General features: G+C 44.4%; 1 protein-coding gene across 2 annotated transcripts in view; it reads right to left on the reverse strand.

The window, feature by feature from the left end:
* Positions 1–27,519, reverse strand: part of LOC143806508 (uncharacterized) — a 203,831-nt gene that overhangs the window by 53,484 nt on the left and 122,828 nt on the right. For both annotated transcript variants that reach the window (XM_077287121.1, XM_077287122.1), the window contains 8 exons: positions 18,160–18,235; positions 17,315–17,359; positions 16,186–16,296; positions 15,288–15,332; positions 14,717–14,812; positions 14,464–14,559; positions 13,616–13,660; positions 11,542–11,631 (listed from right to left, as the gene is read on the reverse strand). In XM_077287121.1, the coding sequence (XP_077143236.1) occupies positions 11,542–11,631; positions 13,616–13,660; positions 14,464–14,559; positions 14,717–14,812; positions 15,288–15,332; positions 16,186–16,296; positions 17,315–17,359; positions 18,160–18,235 (604 nt within the window). The remainder of the gene's footprint in view (positions 1–11,541; positions 11,632–13,615; positions 13,661–14,463; positions 14,560–14,716; positions 14,813–15,287; positions 15,333–16,185; positions 16,297–17,314; positions 17,360–18,159; positions 18,236–27,519) is intronic.

A 27,519-nucleotide genomic window follows, 5' to 3' on the forward strand; every position in this document is an offset into this window, starting at 1 on the left:
TCTATGATTTATGCTTTTCAGCCATTGCACAGGTCAAAAATGTTCAAAAATGATGCATATTCTGTTAATAAATACATATAATGTGCAGCTTCAGTTGTATTAGTTTCACAGTTTCCCTTAACAGCTTACTTTCAGAAATTTTATAAATTGTACGTAAACGTAAAGTTAATAGTCAGTGGTTGCATTATTTACAGCATCTTTTACTGTTGTGATCAGAGGCGTAGCTAGGGTTTCAACTTAGGGGGGGGCGAAACATCTGAGTGGGCCCCTAACCAGCTAAGGCTACTTTCACACTAGCGTCGCAGTGCGTCTGGCCGACGTACCGACGCATACTGTGAAATAGAAACACAATGGGGGCAGCGGATGCAGTTTTTCAACGCATCCGCTGCCCTATTGTAATGTCTGGGGAGGAAGGGGCGGAGTTCAGGCCGCACATGCGCGGTTGGAAATGGCGGACACGATGCACAAAAAAACGTTACATGTAACATTTTTTTGTGCCGACGGTCCGCCAAAACACGACGCATCCGTCGCACGACGGATGTGACGTGGGGCAATGCGTCGCTAATGCAAGTGTATGGAGAAAATGACGCATTGCGACGTCCGTCGTACGACGCTAGTGTGAATGTAGCCTAACCCTGATTACAACTACGGTTGCACACTCTAATTGTGAATATAGTGGAACCTCAGAATATGACCGCTCTGTTATTGAAAATAAATCTATATACAAAAATGAACATTGATTTTACCGCCATATTGTGACCATACGCAACTTTGATGGTCGCAATACTATGAGTGCCCCTATAACAATACAGTAATGCTTAAGTGCCCACTTTACACTTAATAATGTCCCCTATGTTCCCTCATGTACTGCTCCATTGTACACAGTATAGTGAGCTCAAAGATTCCATATACACAGTATAAGGCCTCCACAGCTCCCCTATACACAGTATGGTGATTCTATAACTCCTCTATACACCGTATGATGTTCCCACTGCTCCCCTCTACAGAGTATGATCCCACTGCTCCCCTATAGATAGTATGAGCCCAATGCTCCCCTATACACAGTATAATGCTGACAGAGCTACACTATAGAAAGTATAATGCCCCCCAGAGCTCCCCTATATACAGTGTAATGTAATGGGTCAACAGCCCCCATGTGCACAACATGCCTTCACAGTTCCCTATACACAGTATGGTGGGTCCACAGCTCCCTTATAAACAATACTGTATACACTGTGTTCCAAATTATTATGCACAAAGAATTTAGGAGTGATAAGGTTAGAATTTTTTTGTTTGTCATTTAAGCTCATTGATGGTGGTGTGTCAGGGCTCTTTATATCACTGAAAGCAATTGCAGATACCTGTGCAAATTAGTTTGGCAGGTGTGTCCAAATAAAGGCAAGACTACTTAAGAAGGCTGTTCCACATTATTAAGCAGCCTACATTTTTTGCCAAAATGGGAAAGAAAAAGGATGTGTCAGCTGCTGAGAAGCAACAAATTGTGGAGTATTTAGGTCAAGGCATGACTGCAATCAACATTGCCAAGACACTTCATGGTGATCATCGCACAATCAAGAAGTATGTAGCTGATTCCCAGCACACACGTGTGCGTGCTGATAAGGAAAAATTGAGGACTCTTTCCAGCAGGCAATTGCGTAAGGTTAAAAGAGCAGCTGCAAAAATGCCTTGTCATAGCAGCAGACAAGTTTTTGAAGCTGCTGGTGCCTCCAACGTCCCAAGAACAACAAGATGCAGGGTCCTTCAGAGGTTTGCAGCTGTGCGTAAGCCATCCTGTTGACCACCTCTATCCACTGCACACAAGCAGAAATGGCTCCAGTGGGCCAAACGATACATGAAGACTGACTTCCAAACTGTTTTGTTCACCGATGAGTGCCGTGCAAGGCTCGATGGTCCAGATGGATGGAGTGGAGGATGGCTGGTTGATGGACACCCCATGAAAACACGGCTAAGGCGCCAACGAGGAGGTGGAGTAATGTTTTGGGCTGGAATCATGGGGAGAGAGATTGTCGGCCCCTTTATGATCCCTGAAGAGGTAAAGATGAACTCCATAATCTATGTGGAGTTTCTAAAACAACACTTCCTGCCATGGTTCAAGAGGAAGAACCGTGCTTTCCGCAGCAAGATCATTTTCATGCATGATAATGCACTGTCTCATGCTGCAAAAAACACATCTGCATCTCTGGCTGCTATGGGCATAAAAGAGGACAAACTTATGGTGTGGCCACCATCTTCCCCTGACCTCAACCCCATTGAGAACCTCTGGAGCATCATCAAAAGGAGTGCCTATGATGGCGGGAGGCAGTTCACATCTAAGCAACAGCTCTGGGAGGGTATTCTGTCCACATGCAAAACAATTGAAGCAGAAACCATCCAAAAACTGACAAATTCAATGGACGAGAGAGTTCAGAAGCTTCTTTCGAACAAGGGGTCCTATGTGCAAATGTAACATCACCTAGAATAAAGTTTTCACTTGAAAACTGTTTGATTTCATTTTGTAATAAGCTGATAATGCTTCTAACTTCACAATTGACCATTTTTTTGTTCAAAATAAAAAAAAGAGGTTGAAAACTCTGCTGTGCATAATAATTTGGAACATGCATTTTGAGTGCTTATTTTTTTTTAAAAAGATACTGCGTTCATAGGCAGTTTGTTCCAAAACATTGCAATTATACTAGAATAGTAGATGACTGGAAAATAACAATGACTGCAATTCAGATAGGTAATTTAGAGAAAATATCAGGAAATATTATTTGCATAATAATTTGGAACACAGTGTAATGGGACTGCAGCTTCCATCAAACAGTATGATGTCCCTCACAGTTCCCCTGTACACAGTATGATGGGGCCACAGCTTCCTTATACACAGTATGATGGGGCCACAGCTTCCTTATACACAGTGTGATGGGCCCGCAGCTCCCTTATACACAGTATGATGGGCCCGCAGCTCCCTTATACACAGTATGATGGGCCCGCAGCTCCCTTATACACAGTATGATGGGCCCGCAGCTCCCTTATACACAGTATGATGGGCCCGCAGCTCCCTTATACACAGTATGATGGGCCCGCAGCTCCCTTATACACAGTATGATGGGCCCGCAGCTCCCTTATACACAGTATGATTGGCCCGCAGCTCCCTAATACACAGTATGATTGGCCCGCAGCTCCCTTATACACAGTATGATGGGCCCGCAGCTCCCTTATACACAGTATTATTGGCCCGCAGCTCCCTTATACACAGTATGATTGGCCCGCAGCTCCCGTATACACAGTATGATGGACTCACAGCTCTCTTATACACAGTATGATGGACCCGCAGCTCCGTTATACACAGTACGATTGGCCCGCAGCTCCCTTATACACAGTATGATGGACCCGCAGCTCCGTTATACACAGTATGATGGGCCCACAGCTCCCGTTATACACAGTATGATGGGCCCGCAGCTCCCGTAAACACAGTATGATTGGCCCGCAGCTCCCTTATACACAGTATGATGAGCCCGCAGCTCCCCTATACACAGTATGAAGGTGCCCGCAGCTCCCTTATACACAGTATGATTGGCCCGCAGCTCCCTTATACAAAGTATGATTGGCCCGCAGCTCCCTTATACACAGTATGATGAGCCCGCAGCTCCCCTATACACAGTATGATGGGCCCGCAGCTCCCTTATACACAGTATGATGGGCCCGCAGCTCCCTTATACACAGTATGATGGGCCCACAGCTCCCTTATACACAGTATGATGAGCCCGCAGCTCCCTTATACACAGTATGATGAGCCTGCAGCTCTCTTATACACAGTATGATGGGCCCACAGCTCCCTTATACACAGTATGATGGGACCGCAGCTCCCTGTCATGATTTGGCAGTCTGCAGTCACATAAAGTGACTGCAGACATTTATTCCAAGCCTTTATCAACTTTATAGTGCTAAATTGCTTATTATTAAATTATTAATGCACCACTCTATCAGGTTTTTTTTTTCCACTGATGGAGTAGTGTTTTAAGCGCAAGTCCCCGTCCCCGGTCATTTACTCATCCTCCGGCGTATTCACTATTTTGTGGCACTGCTGCAGTGCCGCTGCTCAAACTTGTGAGCGCAGCTTCTGACTGGCCAGAAGTGAGAAGCTATGTCACAAGCGCTCAATGTAAGACTATGAGGCTATGTGCCCACGTTGCGGATTCGTGTGCGGATTTTTCCGCACCGTTTTTGCAAAATCCACAGGTAAAACATGCTGCATTTTACCTGTGGATTTACTGAGGATTTCCTGCGTTTTTTGTGAGGATTTCACCTGCGGTTTTACACCTGCGGATTACTATACAGGAGCAGGTGTAAAACGCTGCGGAATCCGCACAAAGAATTGACATGTTGTGAAAAATACAACGCAGCGTTTCCGTGTGGTATTTTCCGCACCATGTGCACTGCGGATTTGGTTTTCCATAGGTTTACATGGTACTGTACACTGCATGGAAAACTGCTGTGAATCCGCAGCGGCTAATCCACAACGTGTGCACATAGCCTGAGAGTGAGAAAGAGGCCAGAACGAGGCTCCCACAGACTTACATGAAACACTGGAGCCTCGGACAGATCACAAAGCAGGAGAAGGAGCCGAGCGGAGACTAAAACAGATGAAAACGCCAGAAGGTGAGTATCAGACAGGGGACGGGGGACATGGATTTTCAGCACCGCTCCAGCAGTGAAATAAAAAATAATGCTGGAGTGGTGCTGTAAATGTGATGCAGCTCTTGGTTACTGTATGGGGGCTCCTTATACTAATACTCATAAAGACTTAGGTGGTACGTATCAAAAGCCCCCTACGCCCCATCTCCAGCCTCCCCAGACAGCAAATATTACATGATGGAGCACATATAATATCATAACAAAACATTATAATATTCAGCCCCCAGTGACCTGTCCCCCCTCCCCCACTTCAGCCCCAATACCCCCATCAACTCACATCCACCCCCTCAGTGCCCTGTCCCACCTCACCCACCTTCAGCCCCCACAACACCCCCATGGTCTCACATTTACCCCCTAGTGCCCTGTCTCCCCTCCCCCACAATACCCCCATGGTCTCACATTTACCCCCCAGTGCCGTCTCCCCTCCCCCACTTCAGTACCCAATACCCCCATCATCTCACATCCACCCCCTCAGTACCCTGTCCCCCTCACCTGCTTTCAGCGCCCACAATACCCCAATGGTCTCACATTTACATCACAGTGACATACCTGAATTTAATAAACCTAACATGTTCCATCCCCAGCACTTACTGATAAAGTTTGCAGGCAGGACCAGGAAGTGTATAAGTGAAATGCAGGGTGGGCACTAGGACCCAGCGTGCCTGAGCCAATCCCAGCGTGCACAGAGTGAAGAAAAACTGCAGCCAGGGAAAAGCTTCATGATCAGGTCACAGGCGAAACCATTCACTGCAGGAGGGAGACTCTGCAGCCGGCCACTGTGCTAATAGCCAGGTTGCAGAGTCTCCGTCAGATGGGAGCAGACATTATACTGCTCTGCTCCTATGCTGTGTTCTGCCTCGTCACAGAAGTGGCCCTGGCTCCCGGTGGGCCCTTTCATGTGACAGGGCCCGGGGCGACGGCTGTTGTGAATTTGGATTCTGGGCTCCCCCGGTGGCTACTGGTGGAATTGAACTGGTGTCTTCATCTTCTCTGTTCACCTGTTTCCATCAAGATGTGGGAGTCGCTATATAACCTTGCTGCTCTGTTAGTTGCTTGCCGGTCAACAATGTTATCAGAAGCCTCTCTGTGCTTGTTCCTGCTCCTAGACAACTACTAGATAACTTGGACTCTTGTCCATGTTTGTTTTTGCATTTTTGTTCCACTTCACAGCTGTAGTTTCGTTACTGTGTCTGGAAAGCTCTTGTGAACAGGAATTGCCACTCTGGTGTTATGAGTTAATGCCAGAGTTTTAAAGTAATTTCTGGATGGTGTTTTGATAGGGTTTTCAGCTGACCATGAAAGTGTCCTTTCTGTCTTCTGCTATGTAGTAAGTGGACCTCAAATTTGCTAAACCTATTTTCATACTACGTTTGTTATTTCATCTTTATTCACCGCCAATACATGTGGGGGGCCTCTGTCTCCTTTCGGGGTATTTCTCTAGAGGTGAGCTAGGACTGATATTTTCCTCTGCTAGCATTATTTAGTCCTCCGGCTGGTGCTGGGCATCTAGAATCAACGTAGGCATGCTACCCGGCCACTGCTAGTTGTGCATTAGGTTTAGTTCATGGTCAGCTCAGTTCCCATCTTCCAAGAGCTAGTTCCTATATATGCTTATGCTATGTTCTCTTGCCATTGAGATCATGACAGTTTGACCGGCCCACTAAAGGGTTAAAATCCTTGGCTGAGAAAGGAGAGAAATAAGTAGTCTGCTGAAATTTTTTTTTTTTTTTTTCTCTCCTTCTAATCTTTGAATGGCTCTGTGTCCACCTGTTTGTAATGGATCTTCAGAGTGTAACTGCAGGTTTGAATAATCTCGCCACGAAGGTACAAAATTTGCAAGATTTTGTTTGTCATGCACCTGTATCTGAGCCGAGAATTCCTTTGCCGGAATTTTTCTCGGGGAATAGATCTGGGTTTCAGAATTTTCGAAATAATTGCAAATTATTTTTGTCCCTGAAATCTCGCTCTGCCGGAGACCCTGCACAGCAGGTCAGGATTGTGATTTCCTTGCTCCGGGGCGACCCTCAAGACTGGGCTTTTTCATTGACACCAGGGGATCCTGCGTTGCTCAATGTGGATGCGTTTTTTCTGGCCTTGGGGTTGCTTTATGACGAACCTCATTTGGAGCTTCAGGCAGAAAAAACTTTGATGTCCCTATCTCAGGGGCAAGATGAAGCGGAAATTTACTGCCAAAGATTCCGTAAATGGTCTGTGCTTACTCAGTGGAATGAGTGCGCCCTGGCGGCGACTTTCAGAGAGGGTCTCTCTGATGCCATTAAGGATGTTATGGTGGGGTTCCCTGTGCCTGCGGGTCTGAATGAGTCCATGACAATGGCTATTCAGATCGATAGGCGTTTTCGGGAGCGCAAACCAGTGCACCATCTGGCGGTGTCCACTGAGAAGTCGCCAGAGAGTATGCAGTGTGATAGAATTCTGTCCCGAAGCGAGCGGCAGAATTTTAGACGGAAAAATGGGTTGTGTTTCTATTGTGGTGATTCTACTCATGTTATATCAGCATGCTCTAAGCGCACTAAAAAGCTTGGTAAATCTGTTTCCATTTGCACCTTACCGTCTAAGTTTATTCTATCTGTGACCCTGATTTGCTCTTTGTCATCTATTACCACGGACGCCTATGTCGACTCTGGCGCCGCTTTGAGTCTTATGGATTGGTCCTTTGCCAAACGCTGTGGGTATGATTTAGAGCCTTTGGAGACTCCTATTCCTCTGAAGGGGATTGACTCCACCCCATTGGCTAATAAAAAACCACAATACTGGACACAAGTAACTATGCGTATTAATCCGGATCACCAGGAGATTATTCGCTTTCTGGTGCTGTATAATCTACATGATGATTTGGTGCTAGGATTGCCTTGGCTGCAATCTCACAACCCAGTCCTCGACTGGAGAGCTATGTCTGTGTTGAGCTGGGGATGTAAGGGGGCTCATGGGGATGTACCTGTGGTTTCCATTTCATCATCTATTCCCTCTGAAATTCCTGAGTTCCTGTCTGACTATCGTGACGTCTTTGAAGAATCCAAGCTTGGTTCGTTACCTCCGCACCGAGAGTGCGATTGTGCCATAGATTTAATCCCAGGTAGTAAATACCCAAAGGGTCGTTTATTTAATCTGTCTGTGCCTGAACATGCTGCTATGCGAGAATATATAAAGGAGTCCTTGGAAAAGGGACATATTCGTCCATCGTCATCTCCCTTAGGAGCCGGTTTTTTCTTTGTGTCAAAAAAAGACGGCTCTTTGAGACCATGTATTGATTATCGGCTTTTGAATAAAATCACTGTTAAATATCAATACCCATTGCCGTTGCTGACTGATTTGTTTGCTCGCATAAAGGGGGCCAAGTGGTTCTCTAAGATTGACCTTCGTGGGGCGTATAATTTGGTGCGAATCAGGCAGGGGGATGAGTGGAAAACCGCATTTAATACGCCCGAGGGCCACTTTGAGTATTTAGTGATGCCTTTTGGTCTTTCAAATGCTCCGTCAGTTTTCCAGTCCTTTATGCATGATATTTTTCGTGATTATTTGGATAAATTTATGATTGTGTATCTGGATGATATTCTGATTTTTTCGGATGACTGGGACTCTCATGTCCAGCAAGTCAGGAGGGTTTTTCAGGTTTTGCGGTCTAATTCTTTGTGTGTGAAGGGTTCTAAGTGTGTTTTTGGGGTACAGAGGATTTCCTTTTTGGGATATATTTTTTCCCCCTCTTCCATTGAAATGGATCCTGTCAAGGTTCAAGCTATTTGTGATTGGACGCAGCCCTCTTCTCTTAAGAGTCTTCAGAAATTTTTGGGCTTTGCTAACTTTTATCGTCGATTTATTGCTGGTTTTTCGGATATTGCTAAGCCATTGACCGATTTGACTAAGAAGGGTGCTGATGTTGCTGATTGGTCCCCTGATGCTGTGGAGGCCTTTCGGGAGCTTAAGCGCCGTTTTTCCTCTGCCCCTGTGTTGCGTCAGCCTGATGTTGCTCTACCTTTTCAGGTTGAGGTCGACGCTTCTGAGATCGGAGCTGGGGCAGTGTTGTCGCAGAAAAGTTCTGACTGCTCCGTGATGAGGCCTTGTGCCTTCTTTTCCCGCAAATTTTCGCCCGCTGAGCGGAATTATGATGTTGGGAATCGGGAGCTTTTGGCCATGAAGTGGGCTTTTGAGGAGTGGCGCCATTGGCTTGAGGGGGCCAGACATCAGGTGGTGGTATTGACTGACCACAAAAATTTGATTTATCTTGAGACCGCCAGGCGCCTGAATCCTAGACAGGCGCGCTGGTCATTATTTTTCTCTCGGTTTAATTTTGTGGTGTCATACCTACCGGGTTCTAAGAATGTTAAGGCGGATGCCCTTTCTAGGAGTTTTGAGCCTGACTCGCCTGGTAACTCTGAGCCCACAGGTATCCTTAAGGATGGAGTGGTATTGTCAGCCGTTTCTCCAGACCTGCGGCGGGCCTTGCAGGAGTTTCAGGCGGATAGACCTGATCGTTGCCCACCTGATAAACTGTTTGTTCCTGATGATTGGACCAGTAGAGTCATCTCTGAGGTTCATTCTTCTGCGTTGGCAGGTCATCCTGGCATTTTTGGTACCAGGGATTTGGTGGCAAGGTCCTTCTGGTGGCCTTCCCTGTCACGAGATGTGCGAGGCTTTGTGCAGTCTTGTGACGTTTGTGCTCGGGCCAAGCCTTGTTGTTCTCGGGCTAGTGGATTATTGTTGCCCTTGCCTATTCCTAAGAGGCCTTGGACGCACATCTCGATGGATTTTATTTCAGATCTGCCTGTTTCTCAGAAGATGTCTGTCATCTGGGTGGTGTGTGACCGTTTCTCTAAGATGGTCCATTTGGTTCCTCTGCCCAAGTTGCCTTCTTCTTCCGAGTTGGTTCCTCTGTTTTTTCAAAATGTTGTTCGTTTGCATGGTATTCCTGAGAATATCGTTTCTGACAGAGGGACCCAATTCGTGTCTAGATTTTGGCGGGCATTCTGTGCTAGGATGGGCATAGATTTATCTTTTTCGTCCGCTTTCCATCCTCAGACGAATGGCCAGACCGAGCGGATTAATCAGACCCTGGAGACATATTTGAGGTGTTTTGTGTCTGCTGACCAGGATGATTGGGTTGCTTTTTTGCCATTGGCGGAGTTCGCTCTCAATAATCGGGCCAGCTCTGCCACTTTGGTGTCCCCGTTTTTCTGTAATTCGGGGTTTCATCCTCGATTTTCCTCTGGTCAGGTGGAATCTTCGGATTGTCCTGGAGTGGATGCTGTGGTGGAGAGATTGCATCAGATCTGGGGGCAGGTGGTGGACAATTTGAGGTTGTCCCAGGAGAAGACTCAGCTTTTTGCCAACCGCCACCGTCGTGTTGGTCCTCGGCTTTGTGTTGGGGATTTGGTGTGGTTGTCTTCTCGTTTTGTCCCTATGAGGGTCTCTTCTCCTAAGTTTAAGCCTCGGTTCATCGGCCCGTATAAGATATTGGAGATTCTTAACCCTGTTTCCTTCCGTTTGGACCTCCCTGCATCCTTTTCTATTCATAACGTTTTTCATCGGTCATTATTGCGCAGGTATGAGGTACCGGTTGTGCCTTCCGTTGAGCCTCCTGCTCCGGTGTTGGTTGAGGGTGAGTTGGAGTACGTTGTGGAGAAAATCTTGGACTCTCGTGTTTCCAGACGGAGACTCCAGTATCTGGTCAAGTGGAAGGGATACGGCCAGGAGGATAATTCTTGGGTGAATGCATCTGATGTTCATGCCTCTGATCTGGTTCGTGCCTTTCATAGGGCCCATCCTGATCGCCCTGGTGGTTCTGGTGAGGGTTCGGTGCCCCCTCCTTGAGGGGGGGGTACTGTTGTGAATTTGGATTCTGGGCTCCCCCGGTGGCTACTGGTGGAATTGAACTGGTGTCTTCATCTTCTCTGTTCACCTGTTTCCATCAAGATGTGGGAGTCGCTATATAACCTTGCTGCTCTGTTAGTTGCTTGCCGGTCAACAATGTTATCAGAAGCCTCTCTGTGCTTGTTCCTGCTCCTAGACAACTACTAGATAACTTGGACTCTTGTCCATGTTTGTTTTTGCATTTTTGTTCCAGTTCACAGCTGTAGTTTCGTTACTGTGTCTGGAAAGCTCTTGTGAACAGGAATTGCCACTCTGGTGTTATGAGTTAATGCCAGAGTTTTAAAGTAATTTCTGGATGGTGTTTTGATAGGGTTTTCAGCTGACCATGAAAGTGTCCTTTCTGTCTTCTGCTATGTAGTAAGTGGACCTCAAATTTGCTAAACCTATTTTCATACTACGTTTGTTATTTCATCTTTATTCACCGCCAATACATGTGGGGGGCCTCTGTCTCCTTTCGGGGTATTTCTCTAGAGGTGAGCTAGGACTGATATTTTCCTCTGCTAGCATTATTTAGTCCTCCGGCTGGTGCTGGGCATCTAGAATCAACGTAGGCATGCTACCCGGCCACTGCTAGTTGTGCGTTAGGTTTAGTTCATGGTCAGCTCAGTTCCCATCTTCCAAGAGCTAGTTCCTATATATGCTTATGCTATGTTCTCTTGCCATTGAGATCATGACAGACGGCCCCCTCTGCCCCCCCAGTAGCTACGCTACTGGTTGTGATACAGCCTGTCATGTGTTCCAGAGCTGCATTCACCATTTTGTTCATTTTACTAGAGTCCAGAATATGAGATTACTGCAAGGTTTTCCAAAAATTTGTTTTAAAAAATTGCCTCTAGGAACATCTATCAAATAATTTCTTAAAAATGACCATAAACACCAAAAAGACAATACGCAATACCTATAATACACAGTCGGCCGTTAACATGACAGCTTATTTTACTGATGACCTTTACTTACCCAAAACTCTCTTTAGATTTCATATTTAAAATGTTTGCTGTTTGCTGGATTCCTCTTTCGCAGATGATTTGTTCAAGATCACAGTTCAACCTAAAAAATAAATAATTAGGTTAATCTAAGAAAAAACAAAAACAGTGCTATTGGCCTCCTGCTTAATGATGCTGGTAGGCCAATGATATCAATGATAAGGGGTTTTTGGATTACACCTGGGACTGAAAGTGATGCTTCAGTACACTCCAGACACGTCACAAAAAAACCTCAATCTGTTTAACGCTTTCCCACTGAATCTCAAGTGGTTATTCCCTGCCACTCACTGTTCAGACCTTATCATTTAGAGCCCTCTTGCCTCTATTTCTACAATCTAGGGGTCTTGATTATTCTACCATGATTCAACACCTCAGAATTCCAATTAGAGATGAGCGGATCACTGCGTGCAACTATGGTCCACAGTCCAGCTCAGTGCTCATTGGCCATGGACAGGAGCTGTGCGAATTTCCTGACCTTCCGGGTTCTCCAATTCATCGTTTGATTCGCTGGCCTGATGTGGTAACATCTGTGCAGCATGTAATGCACAAGTGACAACACACCAACCCCCAAAAATCATACAAAATCATAAGCTGAGCTTGGGATCCTGGAAGGTCAAGAAATTTGCGTAGCTCCTGTCCATGTTGAGAGAGAGTGTTCCATTCATCTCTATTCTCAAACGTACAAATGTTGAACATCCTACATTTAACGCTCAAGCTATATTGATTAGTCTGCTCATTGTAAAAGAAATAACAAGCTTGTTGTTAAATGCAGTAAACCCCCAAGGGCTTAGCTCTGTTCCTGTAAGGCAGAGGTGCAGTTACTTTTTCCTGCATGAGAGTACTGCATGGTTCCTCAAATTTTTCTGTCTTGAGGAACCAAGAAAAATGGGGCATGTAAAACGAGTGGGTGGAAAAGGGCACTGTATTAGAATCACATGTACGGATTTAAATTTGACTAGTAAAATAGATGAGACAGTTACAGTTAAGTGTTTGGATTTTGGGGAATTTTCATTTGCATTTCTAAAAAAAACAATTATTCCCTCCATCACAAAATTATTGTACAGTACAAGAAATGGAAAAGCAGTTGATTGGGAATGGCAAGCTTGCTGTTTCTATCTGACACTGATTTCAGATTTTTTTTGTGGATTGCTGCTGCTTCCTAGTGCATTAACTCCTTAATACGTCTTTTTACTGACCTGAGATATAAGAGAACAGCCTCCCCATACAGGTGACAATCCAGTAGCTGTCAGTTGTACACTATAGCTAACAACTTGCTGCATTAGCCACGATCAGTGTTGGCGCGGTCCATATCTTTTTAACCCCTTAGATGCTGCTGTCAATAGTGACTACATCATATAAATGGTTAACAGTGTGTGAGTGCTTCCTTTTAACCCCATCGGCACCCTGAGATCATGATTGTGTGGTCCTGATGTTTGCCATGGTAGTCACGGCCAAATAACTGCCTTAGAGTCTGCCGGCCACAGTGGCCTGTTCAGAAGTTATCAACATTTAGGTGGTAAAAATAAACTTTTTCATTCCTGTCATGCCACTTTGTATTAATTCCTGAAAAGCATCCGAAGGGTTAATAAACTACTTGATAGCAGTTTTCAATATTTCGAGGGGTGCTGTTTTTAAAATGGTATCACTTTTGGGGTTTTTCCAATATATAGGACCCCCAAAGTAATTTCAAAACCTGGATAGGTCCCAAAAAAATAAATTTAGTAAACTTTCTTGAAAAAAATAAAAAATTACTTCTACATTTTGAAACCTCCTAAAATGCGAACAAAATAAACAAGTATTTTACAAATGGTGCTGATATAAAGCAGACATGTTTTTCTATGGTATGACTATCTGGATTAAAGGGATAATCATTCAAAGTTTGAAAATTGCTATTTTTTTTTTACATTTCTATCAAATTTCTAATATTTTTTCTATAAATAAATACAAAACATATGAACCTAATTTTACCATTATAATAAATTAGAATGTGACATAAAAAAATAGTCTCAGAATCAGTGGGATCCGTTGACGCGTTCCAGAGTTATTACCTCATTAAGTGACAGTAGTCAGAATTGTAAAATTTGGCTCGGTCACTAAGGGGTTAAGAATGAAGAAATAAAAATATATAATTGCATTTCAAATTCAGCAGGAATTTTTGTTTTTTTTTCTACATGAAAGTAATTACGTAGTTTTTTTCTTGCTAATATGGTACCACAATATAATTTTTTTTATTGTACATCATAAATTCAGCAAGACGAATGCCATATACACCATATCACTGAACAATCACACTGAATTTGGCCCCTCTGCTGTAACCTCCCTAATTTTGCTCTCCTCTCGCATCAATTGAATCTCCTCTGTATAAGGCTGTTGGACTCAACTGTCAATCTTTAGTAGTGCACTTCCCTAGGCAAGCATGAACCCAGAGAGTAGCGCACTCCTGAAGATATTGGACTAGAATAACCCTTGAAAGTATATTTTCAACTTTGAACACTGTCTATAGTTTGTACATAGAATATTTTTTCAAAGGTTGCGTTAATTACAGAATCTTGTACAGCTTGCATTAGACCCTACAGTTACATGTACTTTTCTTCTCATTTTAATGCCAACAGAAAGCTTGTTGCTACACTCCTATGATATGGAGGGGCATTTATTTATGTTTTTTTACATGAAATTATTCAAGATTTTCCATATTTTGCAGGCTCGGGTCACCTCTGGGAAAAAATAATACCTCTTGGCAACCCTATTAGATAATTTTATCCAAATGGCCCAATTGCCTAAAAAGCACAATACACATTACCTAGAAATGATAGATAATTCTTTTTTTTTGTTAGCTGTTAGCAACAGAACCTTACTGTACTCCTGGCCGTATTGTGTGAACTTTTAACGCACTTACCCTCGACCCTCTTTAGATATCACGTTCGTGGAAATATTTTTCGGCTCTTCCTGAACTCCTCTTACACAGCTGATTTCTTCAAGTTCACAATTTAATCTGCAAGGAAAACTGAGAGTGATCTCACAGAAAAACACAACAGCTAAAAACTAGTAATAAGAAACGATTCCTACACAATACACACTACCTATAAATCACTGTCGGTTATTAGCTTCAGAATCTTGACCACAATGTGTGAACTTGTCTTTGTACTCACCCCCAACTCTCTTTCAATTTCATGTTTGTGGGAATCTTTGTTTGTTTATCCTGGAATTCTGTCTCACAGCTTAGTTGTTCGGGTTCACTGTTCAACCTGAAAGAAGGACTTGAGTCAGATTGTCACTTTTCACCCATACTCTGTATTCAAGAGTTTTGCTCCTGATTATCTGCACCGTGTATTTTAAATGGGTTCTCCCAGAATGTGATAAAATGGCCCTGTCACATGATTCAAACTTATCCCTTTTATTTTACTTTAAAGAATAAAAAGTGAGTGGTGTAAGTGTTTTTTGCACAACTATTCTAACACCACATGAGGTAGAAATGTATATATCATTAGAAAATTGCATACGAAAATCAGTTTTTACATTAAAGTTTGTTGATTTTATCTTTTTTATGTAGTGAGCCACCAGAATACACACATGAGATCAACACATCACTTTTTGGCCAGTGAGTCCTACACTTCACCCCCCCACCCTATACATACATTGATTGACAAATGTCCTGCATGAGTTTATACACAGGTTAAGCCGCTACACCGGATGATTTCTTATATTTCAGCTGTAACTCACCTCTCCTCCTCTTCAGTATTGCCATTTTCATTTTTATGGTGGTCACTGCGTGTTAAAAATTACATCTTTATTTTGCAGGTCAGTGTAACTACATTTACACTAAACTTATATGCTATAGTTTTTTATGTTTTCTACATTCAGACAATAATAGACTTTAAAAAAAAAAAGAAAAAAATGTTTTATGCCACCATATTCGGTGATCTATACTTATTTCTTTTTCCATCAGTGGAATTGTCTACATGTACCATTTTGGTGTACATACAGTCTTTTACTGCTTATTATTCAATTTTGGAGGCAGACAATATAACCAGAATAATACTATTATATTAATAGTTCTGAGTTTTTTTTAGATGCCACGTGGCCCGTTATTTTTTATTTTTCATGTACATTGTTTAAAAAAAATTGGAAACAGGAGTCGAGTCAAACATTTTTTTTAGTCACACTACAGATCTTTAATCCACTTTTACTTGGTAGGACAATACACTGCAAAACTTATATTGCAGCGAAATTCTTTACAGTAATCTTCTATTAAAGGCTTATTCCATGGGAAAACATCTCACACAGGGAGACAGCATTGAAAAAACTGTAGCAAAACTTATGGTGATAACACCATGTATAACATTGATAACCACATGAGCCGATATACATGTACACTTGTAAAAACAGCTGAAAGTGTATACGGTATATCATCATAAAGTTACTGTTTTTTCATTAGACACCATAATGCACATTTCTTTAGCTTACGGTCACCCCCAGTAGGGAATTAAATTTACCTCTGGGCAACCGTAATTATATACAAATGACAAAGAATATGTACAAACACAATTCACAATACCTAAAAATAAGTATTAGAATCTTACTTTGTCTATGGCATAATGTGTGACCTCGTTCTACTTACCCCTTACGCTCTCTTGATTTTTTACTTGTAGAAATCTTTGATGGTTCAGCTTTTGCTTGACTCAATAAGACAGGGCTTTTGCTGCTGATTTCTTTAAGTTCACAGTTCAACCTGCAAGAAGAACTGAAGTTGATCTCAGAAAAGACAAATGACTGGGACTTACAGTATTTGTGATTTTTTAAGTCACCTTTCTTTTTTTTATATTGTTGATTTTATCTTGCTAAAATGATTTAGGCCAATTTAATCAAAATGATACACGTGGTTAATTAATGTTGTGCAAAATAAAAAAAAAGCCCTATATTTTTTGTTCTTAACCTGTTTTGTGACTTTCCAGAACAAAAAAAAAAAAGCATGTTCCACTAAAATTATGGCACGTATAATATCGCTCCGAGGTGGGAATGGAGTACATTTGCAACAAATATGACAATTTTTTATAAATAGAAGCAAATGATGAATCGGCTAAAAATATTAAGAAACACTAAACTGAAAAACAGTTAAAACACACCAAAAAGTAGGCCAAAAGTAAACCAATATTGTATCAGGTCCAAACTATTTAAAAAAAAGTAATACACAATATATATAAATCACTGTTAACATAAAAAATTAGCCACCGACCCGCTGAATATAAAATTAACAAACTGCTCCGCTTGAGTATAAAATCAGTTACACTACTCCCTGAATATAAAAATAAGCAGCTGAGCTTCCACAATATAAAATAAAGTCACTTACTCTGCCTTCTGAATATAAAAATTAATCATATGTGCCCCCTGAATATACAATTAAACCACTGTGCCCCCTGAATATAAAATAAGCAACTATAACCACTAAATTAAAAAAGCAGATATGCCCCTTCAATACAAAAATTAAGTCACTGTGTCCCTTAGGATAAGTAATATCCAGGTTAGAAAATTACATAAAAAAGTTTTTCAACCTAAATATTTGTTGTGGGTTTTATTTATTTATTTATTTTATATAACTAGCCAACACAATGCACTTTACTTTGCTGGCCAGGTTTCTGTGAGCCATAATTCCCCCTGGCTATGTACATCGTTATTATCTTCTGCATGCATTTGTATACAAAAAGACACGTATTATATTGTACATGATTTTTTGTTTTACAGTTACTCACTTCTCCTCCTCTCCAGCATTGTTGATTTTTAGTATAGGTGGAAGTCTGTGTGGTGGAAAAAATGACACGTTAGCTTTCTTCTGCAATCAGTATAATTACTCTACATTTATATGCTGTCGTGTATGTGTTATTTCCTACATTTCAGACAATAACACACATATAAAAGAATAGTTTGGTCTGTGTTACCATATTCTGAGTCCTATAATTTTATATTTTTCTATTGTTGAAGCTGTTTGAAAGCTTTTTATTCTTTTGCAGAGCAAGCTGTCTTTTTTTACTTGTACCATATTTGGGTCCATGCAGGTTTTTGATCACTTATTCAATTTTTTGGCAAGCAATGTGGCAAAAAAATAATAATGATCTTATATTTAATTTAGTTTAGGCTTTTATGGACACCACAGTACTGGTTATTTTTTATATATATTTTTATTTGACAAATTGGAAAAGGTGGTTGAATGAAATATTTTTTTCTAGTCTCACCAGAGGTCTTAACCCTGTGATTGCTGTATTGCTAGGACAACAAGCTGCAAACCCTCTCTGTTACAGTGTATATTGCTTGTAGATGATCTCCCGTTAATGGGTTATTCTGAACTAAGCAAATTATAATCTATCCTAAACCGATAACAGAACTCTGAAATGCCACCAAGACACCACCCCTGTAACATGCAGCCCTTTACTCACTAACATCACCACAAGTGATGACTATGACTCCCCATGGATTAGTCCTCACCTTTTCAATTATCTGAAATATTTTGTTTATTACGTGGGATTCCTTGAGTCTTTACATTTAGATCACAGAAAAAAATGCATTGTCAAACAATTGTGATAAATAAGTCTGATTTTACCTTTTCTTCCGCCGTAATCCGATAGCAGCGACTACAACGGCAGCAACAAAAACTACTACAGCTCCTACTATGATGCCTAAAATAAAAATTTATGATGAAACAAAAATGAACACTCATATATACTGTTCTACAACAGTATAGAAATATCAAGTTACTTGTATCAGAAGTCAGTATACCATTCTGTTTTCATGGAGATACTTCATGCATACGAATTGGAGAAGTGATATTTATGCAGCGCCCCCACTGCCGCAGGGCCGAGGGGTACCCGGTACCGGGCCTCTGAGTCTCTGCTCTGGGGTTGTCACGGCGGCTAGGCCCGGTCCGTGACCCTGCTGAGGGGCGCTCCAAATAAATAATAGGTGTGGATGGTGTTGGTAGTGCGGTGTAGTGCCGGTCGCAGTTAATAACGAGGACACCAGGTTGCAGTCTCTTTACCTCTTTACTGAAGGTCTCAAAGTCCTCAATCCGGAATACGGTTAACCAGGCTGCGCAAGTCCGGCCGGTCCGATGGCACCTCCAGAGTTCCCTTTGCAGGTGGAAATCTGTGCCTTCCTACTAGCGCTATGTGTTGTGGTCCTCCCCTGCTGAGCTTACGGGATAGTCCCCACAACTGTTGTGTCTGTTTCTCGTGTTCCCTCACAACTCGATTAGATGATCTTCTGCTAATCCTCCGTCCCTCCCTGGTGTTATGGTTGGGACGCACCCGTATGACGGGTAGGCTCGGAGCTCTTCCGGGACCCTAGAGTCGCCCCTCTCCAAAGGTTGCCCCCTATGTCTGCGTAGGTGATTTAGGTGAGACAGCCCGCCTGTGACTGACTGTCCTGCCGTTGGTTTGAAGTATGGCTTAGAGCTCTGTACCTCCTCGGCGTTCCGGCCGCCGGTTGTTTGCACCTCAGTAGGATGTTGCCTCGATCTTACAGCACGACTCCTACTGGTATTCTCCTTCTTGCTTTGATCTCGTTTCTCACTCAGCACAATAAATCTCGCTTCTTGTCCTTTCTTAGGGCACCGCCGCTATGAAGTGCAGGCGCGGTCCCGTAGCTTTCTCTCTGTTTGCCAGACCTCTGTCAGGATCCCACCCGTGACAGGGACCCTACCGAATCTTCCCCAACAACACCCTCTGCCGCAAGGTGTTGCCTGATTCCAACCCAGTCAGCGTTCTCCCTAACTTCCTGCCTAACCCCCAGTTTTACCAGACTGTGAGGAGTGGCCTAATGAATAGTACCCTTAGCTCCCCCTGGAGGCCAGACTGTGAAATGTATTGGTGTCTGTGATACCTGGTCAGATGAACTCCTTCAGTGCCATCAGACGTACCATAGCCCCCCTTAGCGGCGGAGCCACAGTACTGCAACGACCAGGACTCTGGGGCGCTGCACTCCCCCCCCCCCCCTGGTTAAATCCAGTACTCCTGGACTGGGAAGAAAACAACAATACATGTCAGCAAAAAGACATACAATTTTGAAAATGCAAGTACAAGTCAACTTTTTAACAGAGCTTCCCTTTATGGGAGGTGAGGACACTTGAACGTTACAAACATGGTTAAATACTTTTAAATAACTTTACTATAAATAACTTTTCTTACCCAACCGGGTGTTCTACTAAGTGCAAAATTTTGAACACTAATCCAACTTTGCCTTTAAGGACGTACCTGCTGAATCCACTAAAGACCTTCTTATAATCACATTATAAGGTTACTGAACATTTTTACATTCTCCTACTTTAAGTCTGCAGGACCGCCTGTCCTAACTGCTCCAGACCTACTGCCTCTCCTTTCTATTACAGGACCGCCCCTTTCCGCCCAGGCCTACTGTCCTTCCACTACTATACACAGTATAGAACATATCATTTTTCTTTCAGTTTAAGATCACTGAGCCATCTCTGTATGGCTCCTAGGAGGACTCACTAACTAACCCCGTACGGGTTCACTTTCTGTCCTCATTCTCTAACATATTATCAAACATTTCTTACAATCAACTAGTTGGCTACATATAACTTCTTCATACATATAACTTCTTCATATTAGCATCATTACTTTTTCTTTCAAGACATTATTGCCATCTAACCTTCTTAAGGCAACGCTGTACATAAGTGCAAGATGTGAACATCCCCTTTAAGAGGGGACCAAGTCTCTATGAGGTAGTGCAACTTCTCAAGCTGCAAGTCCGTATGCAGCAAGGACTCCAGTGCAAGTTCCAAGAACCGTATCTTCGCAAAGAGTCCGTCTTTTATATAAAACCAGTAGAGAGCACCTTTAAGAAGGTGCAAACTATATACAAGGAGTTTGTATCATGCATTGTTCATGATTCAGCAGTTCTTGATAACTGGTGCAAAAAGTAGAAAATAGACAAAAACAATAGGGATCCCGGGTCAACAGAGGGATCCCTTTAAGAGTTAACCCTGGACGGGTTTTAGCATCAAAACAGTGAAAACAATTAACTATGTACATTTTCAGGTTTCCGAGGCTTAGTTGGACGGCTTCCAGGGCTGCACCTGGCACTTAACCCTTCTTGGCCTGGGAAAAGTGAGGTCCAGGGTTATACCCAGTGCTGGACAAACGCCGTTAATCCGTCTTGCATGTACGGTTAAATCAGGCGCAGCGATGGAGGTCTGCGTAGCTTGAATATGGGTATTTGCTGCAGCGGAGGTAGCGGCTGCTGCAAGATCAGTCACTGGAACGGAGTCAGCAGCTGTGGCACTAGCAGTCACTGGAGTGGTGTCGGTCGTCAGGGCAGGGTCGTCTTTCATACCTGCTTCAGATGCGGTCCCTCCGGTGCCGGTCTGCTCCGTCTCCGCTGGGGTCTGGAACGCTGATTGCGGGGCCTTGTGCTGCGGCGTTGTCATCTCTGCATGCAGCATACCGCTTTCCGGCAGGGCCTTGCTTTCCAGCTTCGGAGCGCTGGGACTTCTTTCTTGCTCCGGACCAGACGAGGCTGCCGACAGATGTCTGGTGAGGCTCCCGATGATGGTCTTCGTCCACCCGGCCTCAGTGCTCAGCTGCGTCTGCCGGAGTTGGTCGCCGAGCTCATCCACTCCGGACTCCAGGAAGTCAATATCAGCGGTGGGGGCCTGGTTGTGGTTCCCCTCCGGGTAGCTCGCCATGGTGTCCTCCATGTCGCTGACTTCTTCTTCCTCGTCCTTTTCCCGCTCTCTCCTTCGTGGGCGGTTTCGCTTTCGTTGTCTCCGCCCCCCCTTGAGGATCAGTAGGCGGATCTCGGCTGCTGACGGACACGTCCTCAAGGGGCAGAAACATTTAGACTGGGCGGCCATTGTCTTTCGCGCTCTCCAGCTTGTCTACGCCCACTCCACGCCCTTCTTCTTCTCTTGCGCTCTCTTTAGCGCTGTAATGGCGGCGGTTTTGGCGGGAACTTCTGGCGGCAAGTGGCAATACACAGCCTTTGCAATAAGTCACCGTCCAAGTACAATAAATCACAGTTCCAAGGCACACATGACCCGATTGTTCAGGCTTAAGTAGATCCTGTTCGTGACGCCAAGTTTGCAGCGCCCCCACTGCCGCAGGGCCGAGGGGTACCCGGTACCGGGCCTCTGAGTCTCTGCTCTGGGGTTGTCACGGCGGCTAGGCCCGGTCCGTGACCCTGCTGAGGGGCGCTCCAAATAAATAATAGGTGTGGATGGTGTTGGTAGTGCGGTGTAGTGCCGGTCGCAGTTAATAACGAGGACACCAGGTTGCAGTCTCTTTACCTCTTTACTGAAGGTCTCAAAGTCCTCAATCCGGAATACGGTTAACCAGGCTGCGCAAGTCCGGCCGGTCCGATGGCACCTCCAGAGTTCCCTTTGCAGGTGGAAATCTGTGCCTTCCTACTAGCGCTATGTGTTGTGGTCCTCCCCTGCTGAGCTTACGGGATAGTCCCCACAACTGTTGTGTCTGTTTCTCGTGTTCCCTCACAACCCGATTAGATGATCTTCTGCTAATCCTCCGTCCCTCCCTGGTGTTATGGTTGGGACGCACCCGTATGACGGGTAGGCTCGGAGCTCTTCCGGGACCCTAGAGTCGCCCCTCTCCAAAGGTTGCCCCCTATGTTTGCGTAGGTGATTTAGGTGAGACAGCCCGCCTGTGACTGACTATCCTGCCGTTGGTTTGAAGTATGGCTTAGAGCTCTGTACCTCCTCGGCGTTCCGGCCGCCGGTTGTTTGCACCTCAGTAGGATGTTGCCTCGATCTTACAGCACGACTCCTACTGGTATTCTCCTTCTTGCTTTGATCTCGTTTCTCACTCAGCACAATAAATCTCGCTTCTTGTCCTTTCTTAGGGCACCGCCGCTATGAAGTGCAGGCGCGGTCCCATAGCTTTCTCTCTGTTTGCCAGGCCTCTGTCAGGATCCCACCCCTGACAGGGACCCTACCGAATCTTCCCCAACAACACCCTCTGCCACAAGGTGTTGCCTGGTTCCAACCCAGTCAGCGTTCTCCCTAACTTCCTGCCTAACCCCCAGTTTTACCAGACTGTGAGGAGTGGCCTAATGAATAGTACCCTTAGCTCCCCCTGGAGGCCAGACTGTGAAATGTATTGGTGTCTGTGATACCTGGTCAGATGAACTCCTTCAGTGCCATCAGACGTACCATAGCTGTTGTGATCCGCTTTTTGGGCTCCCCTAGTGGTGGCTGGTGGTACTGGAGACTTGTGTGTTCTTTTCTGCCTCAGCTCACCTGCTTCCATCAGTTTTGGGAGTTCCCTATTTAGCCTTGCTCTCCAGTCACTTCCTTGCCGGTCATCATTGTAACCTGAGTCTTTCAGTTGCATGTTCCTGCTACCAGTCTGCTGATCAGCTAAGTGGACTCTTGTCCTTTTTGTTTTGTATTTTTTGTCCAGTTTACAGTTTGTCAGTTCCTATTACTGGAAGCTCTTGTGGACTGAAATTGCCACTCCTGTGTCATGAGTTGACACAGGAGTCTTAAAGTAATTTCAGGATGGGTTTTTGAAAGGGTTTTTCAGCTGACCGTGAAGTCCTCTTTTGTATCCTTCCTCTATCTAGTAAGTGGACCTCGCTTTGCTAAATCTACCTTCATACTGTGTATGTCTTTTCCTCTGAACTCACCGTTAATATGTGTGGGGGCTACTATCATCTTTGGGGAATTTCACTAGAGGTAAGCCAGGTCTATTCCTTCCTCTTCCAGGCGTAGTTAGTTCTCCGGCTGGCGCATGGCATCTAGGCAGCCGTAGGAATGCTTCCTGGCTACTGTTAGTTGTGTGGTAGATTTAGGTCACGGTCAGCTTGAGTTTCCATCACCCGAGGGCTAGTCTGTTATTTTGTGTTTCTGATGTTCCCATGCCATTGGGGAATCATGACAGTATGACCGGCCACTGTTAAAGCAATTGGCAGAAGAAAGGAGAGTAAAAGAAGTCTGTAGATTTTTTTTTTTTTTTTTTTCCTCACATGTTTGCTACTTAGTTTGCTCAGTTGTATTTCTGCTCTATTTACAGCCTTGCCTTTCTCTCCTTCTAATCCTTGAATGGCTCTGATCTCTCCGGTGTAAGGATGGACTCTCAGAGTTTGGCTGCAGGTTTAAATAATCTTGCTACGAAGGTTCAGAATTTACAAGATTATGTTATATGTACTCCTATTTCTGAACCTAAGATTCCTACACCAGAGGTATTTTCCGGAGATAGATCTCGGTTTCTGAATTTCAAATGTAATTGTAAATTGTTCCTTTCTCTCAGACCTCACTCCTCTGGAGATCCTGTTCAGCAGGTTAAGATTGTGATTTCTTTGCTGCGAGGTGACCCTCAAAATTGGGCATTTTCATTGACACCAGGGGATCCTGCGTTGCTCAATGTGGATGCGTTTTTTCTGGCTTTAGGGTTGCTGTATGAGGAACCTAATTTGGAGATTCAAGCTGAAAAAGCTTTAATAGCCCTGTCTCAAGGGCAAAATGAAGCTGAGATATACTGCCAAAAATTTCGTAAATGGTCTGTGCTTACTCAGTGGAATGAGTGTGCCCTAGCGGCAATCTTCAGAGAAGGCCTTTCTGATGCCGTTAAGGATGTCATGGTGGGGTTTCCTACGCCCACAGGTCTGAATGAGTCCATCACAATGGCGATTCAGATTGATCGGCGTTTGCGGGAGCGCAAACCCGTGCACCATTTGGCGGTATCTTCTGAAGGGACGCCAGAGAAAATGCAATGTGACAGAATTCTGTCAAGAAGCGAGCGGCAGAATTATAGGCGCAAAAATGGCTTGTGCTTCTACTGTGGTAATTCCGCGCATGTTATATCAGCATGCTCTAAACGTACTAGGAAGGTTGACAAGTCTGTTTCTATTGGCACTTTACAGTCTAAATTTCTTCTGTCTGTAACTCTGATTTGTTCATTATCAGTTATTACCGTGGATGCCTATGTGGACTCTGGCGCCGCTCTGAGTCTCATGGATTGGTCCTTTGCCAGGCGCTGTGGGTTTGATTTAGAGCCTCTGGAAGTTCCTATACCTCTGAAGGGTATTGATTCTACACCTCTGGCTTGTAATAGACCACAGTTCTGGACGCAAGTGACTATGCGTATGACTCCAGACCATCAGGAGATGATTCGCTTCCTCGTGTTGCATAATTTACATGATGTGTTAGTGCTTGGATTACCATGGTTGCAATCTCATAACCCAGTACTGGACTGGAAAACTATGTCTGTGTTAAGCTGGGGGTGTCGGGGGGCTCATGGGGACACACCTTTGGTTTCTATCTCGTCATCTATTCCCTCTGAGGTTCCGGCATTTTTGTCGGATTTTGGGGATATTTTTGAAGAGCCTAAAATTGGTTCTCTCCCTCCCCACAGAGAGTGTGATTGCGCCATAGATCTGATTCCAGGCAGTAAATTTCCAAAGGGTCGTTTGTTTAACCTATCTGTACCTGAGCATGCTGCCATGCGAGAGTATGTTAAGGAGTCCCTGGAAAAGGGACATATTCGTCCTTCTTCATCACCTTTAGGAGCTGGGTTTTTCTTTGTCTCTAAAAAGGATGGCTCGCTGAGGCCTTGTATTGATTATCGACTCCTGAATAAAATTACTGTGAAATATCAGTATCCGTTGCCGCTGCTTACTGATTTGTTTGCTCGCATAAGGGGGGCTAAGTGGTTCTCCAAGATTGATCTCCGTGGGGCGTATAATTTGGTGCGAATTAAGCAAGGGGATGAGTGGAAAACCGCATTTAATACGCCTGAGGGCCACTTTGAGTATTTAGTAATGCCTTTCGGCCTTTCTAATGCACCTTCAGTTTTTCAGTCCTTTATGCATGATATTTTCCGTGAATATCTGGATAAATTTATGATTGTGTATTTGGACGATATTTTGATTTTTTCTGAGGACTGGGAGTCTCATGTTCAGCAGGTCAGGAGGGTTTTTCAGGTCTTGCGGGAGAATTCTCTGTGTGTAAAGGGTTCTAAGTGTGTTTTTGGGGTTCAAAAGATTTCCTTTTTGGGGTACATTTTTTCCCCTTCTTCTGTTGAGATGGACCCTGTCAAGGTTCGGGCTATTTGTGACTGGACGCAGCCTACTTCTCTAAAGGGTCTTCAGAAGTTCTTGGGCTTTGCTAATTTTTATCGTCGATTTATAACTGGTTTTTCTGGTGTTGCTAAGCCTCTTACGGATTTGACTAAGAAGGGTGCTGGTGTTGCCAATTGGTCCTCTGCCGCTGTGGAGGCCTTTTGGGAACTTAAGCGCCGCTTTTCGTCTGCCCCTGTGTTGCGCCAGCCTGATGTCTCTCTCCCCTTTCAGGTTGAGGTCGATGCTTCCGAGATCGGAGCGGGGGCGGTTTTGTCGCAGAAAAGTTCCGATTGCTCAGTGATGAGACCTTGTGCGTTCTTTTCTCGAAAATTTTCTGCCGCCGAAAGAAATTATGATGTCGGTAATCGGGAGCTTTTGGCCATGAAGTGGGCATTTGAGGAGTGGCGTCATTGGCTTGAGGGTGCTAAACATCAGGTGGTGGTTTTGACTGATCACAAGAATCTGATTTATCTTGAGTCTGCCAGGCGCCTGAATCCTAGACAGGCGCGCTGGTCGTTGTTTTTCTCTCGGTTTAATTTTGTGGTCTCATATCTACCAGGTTCTAAGAATGTGAAGGCAGATGCCCTTTCTAGGAGTTTTGAGCCTGATTCCCCTGGTGATTCGGAACCTACAGGTATCCTTAAGGATGGGGTGATATTATCCGCTATTTCCCCAGATCTGCGACGTGCTTTGCAAGAGTTTCAGGCGGATAGACCTGATCGCTGTCCACCTGGTAGACTGTTTGTTCCTGATGATTGGACCAGTAGAGTCATCTCGGAGGTTCATTCTTCTACGCTGGCGGGTCATCCTGGAATTTTTGGTACCAGGGATTTGGTGGCTAGATCCTTCTGGTGGCCATCTCTGTCTCGAGATGTGCGTGTTTTTGTGCAGTCTTGTGATGTGTGTGCTCGGGCCAAGCCTTGTTGTTCTAGGGCTAGCGGGTTGTTGTTGCCCTTGCCTATTCCGAAGAGGCCTTGGACGCACATCTCGATGGACTTTATTTCTGATCTTCCTGTCTCTCAGAGGATGTCTGTTATCTGGGTGGTGTGTGACCGTTTTTCTAAGATGGTTCATTTGGTGCCATTGCCGAAGTTGCCTTCCTCGTCTGAGTTGGTTCCTTTGTTTTTTCAAAATGTGGTTCGCTTGCATGGTATTCCTGAAAATATCGTTTCTGATAGGGGTACCCAGTTCGTTTCTAGATTTTGGCGGGCATTCTGTGCCAGGTTGGGCATTGATTTGTCTTTTTCGTCTGCCTTCCATCCTCAGACTAATGGCCAGACGGAGCGAACTAATCAAACTTTGGAGACGTATTTGAGGTGTTTTGTGTCTGCGGATCAGGATGATTGGGTTGCCTTTTTGCCGTTGGCGGAGTTTGCTCTTAATAATCGGGCTAGTTCGGCCACTTTGGTTTCCCCTTTCTTTTGCAATTCGGGGTTTCATCCCCGTTTTTCTTCTGGTCAGGCGGAGTCTTCGGATTGTCCTGGAGTAGATGCTGTGGTGAATCGGTTGTATCGGATTTGGGAACAAGTGGTGGACAATTTGAATTTGTCCCAGGAGAGGACTCAGTGGTTTGCTAACCGCCAGCGTCGGGTTGGTCCTCGCCTTCGTGTTGGGGACTTGGTGTGGTTGTCTTCCCGTTTTGTCCCAATGAGGGTTTCTTCTCCTAAATTTAAGCCTCGGTTCATCGGTCCCTATAGGATTTTGGAGATTATTAACCCTGTTTCCTTTCGTTTGGACCTCCCGGCATCTTTCGCTATCCATAATGTGTTCCATCGGTCGTTGTTGCGGAGATACGAGGTGCCGGTGGTTCCTTCTGCTGAGCCTCCTGCTCCTGTGCTGGTTGAGGGTGAATTGGAGTACGTTATAGAGAAGA

The sequence above is a fragment of the Ranitomeya variabilis genome, chromosome 2, assembly GCF_051348905.1.
Source record: "Ranitomeya variabilis isolate aRanVar5 chromosome 2, aRanVar5.hap1, whole genome shotgun sequence".
Lineage (NCBI taxonomy): Eukaryota > Metazoa > Chordata > Amphibia > Anura > Dendrobatidae > Ranitomeya > Ranitomeya variabilis.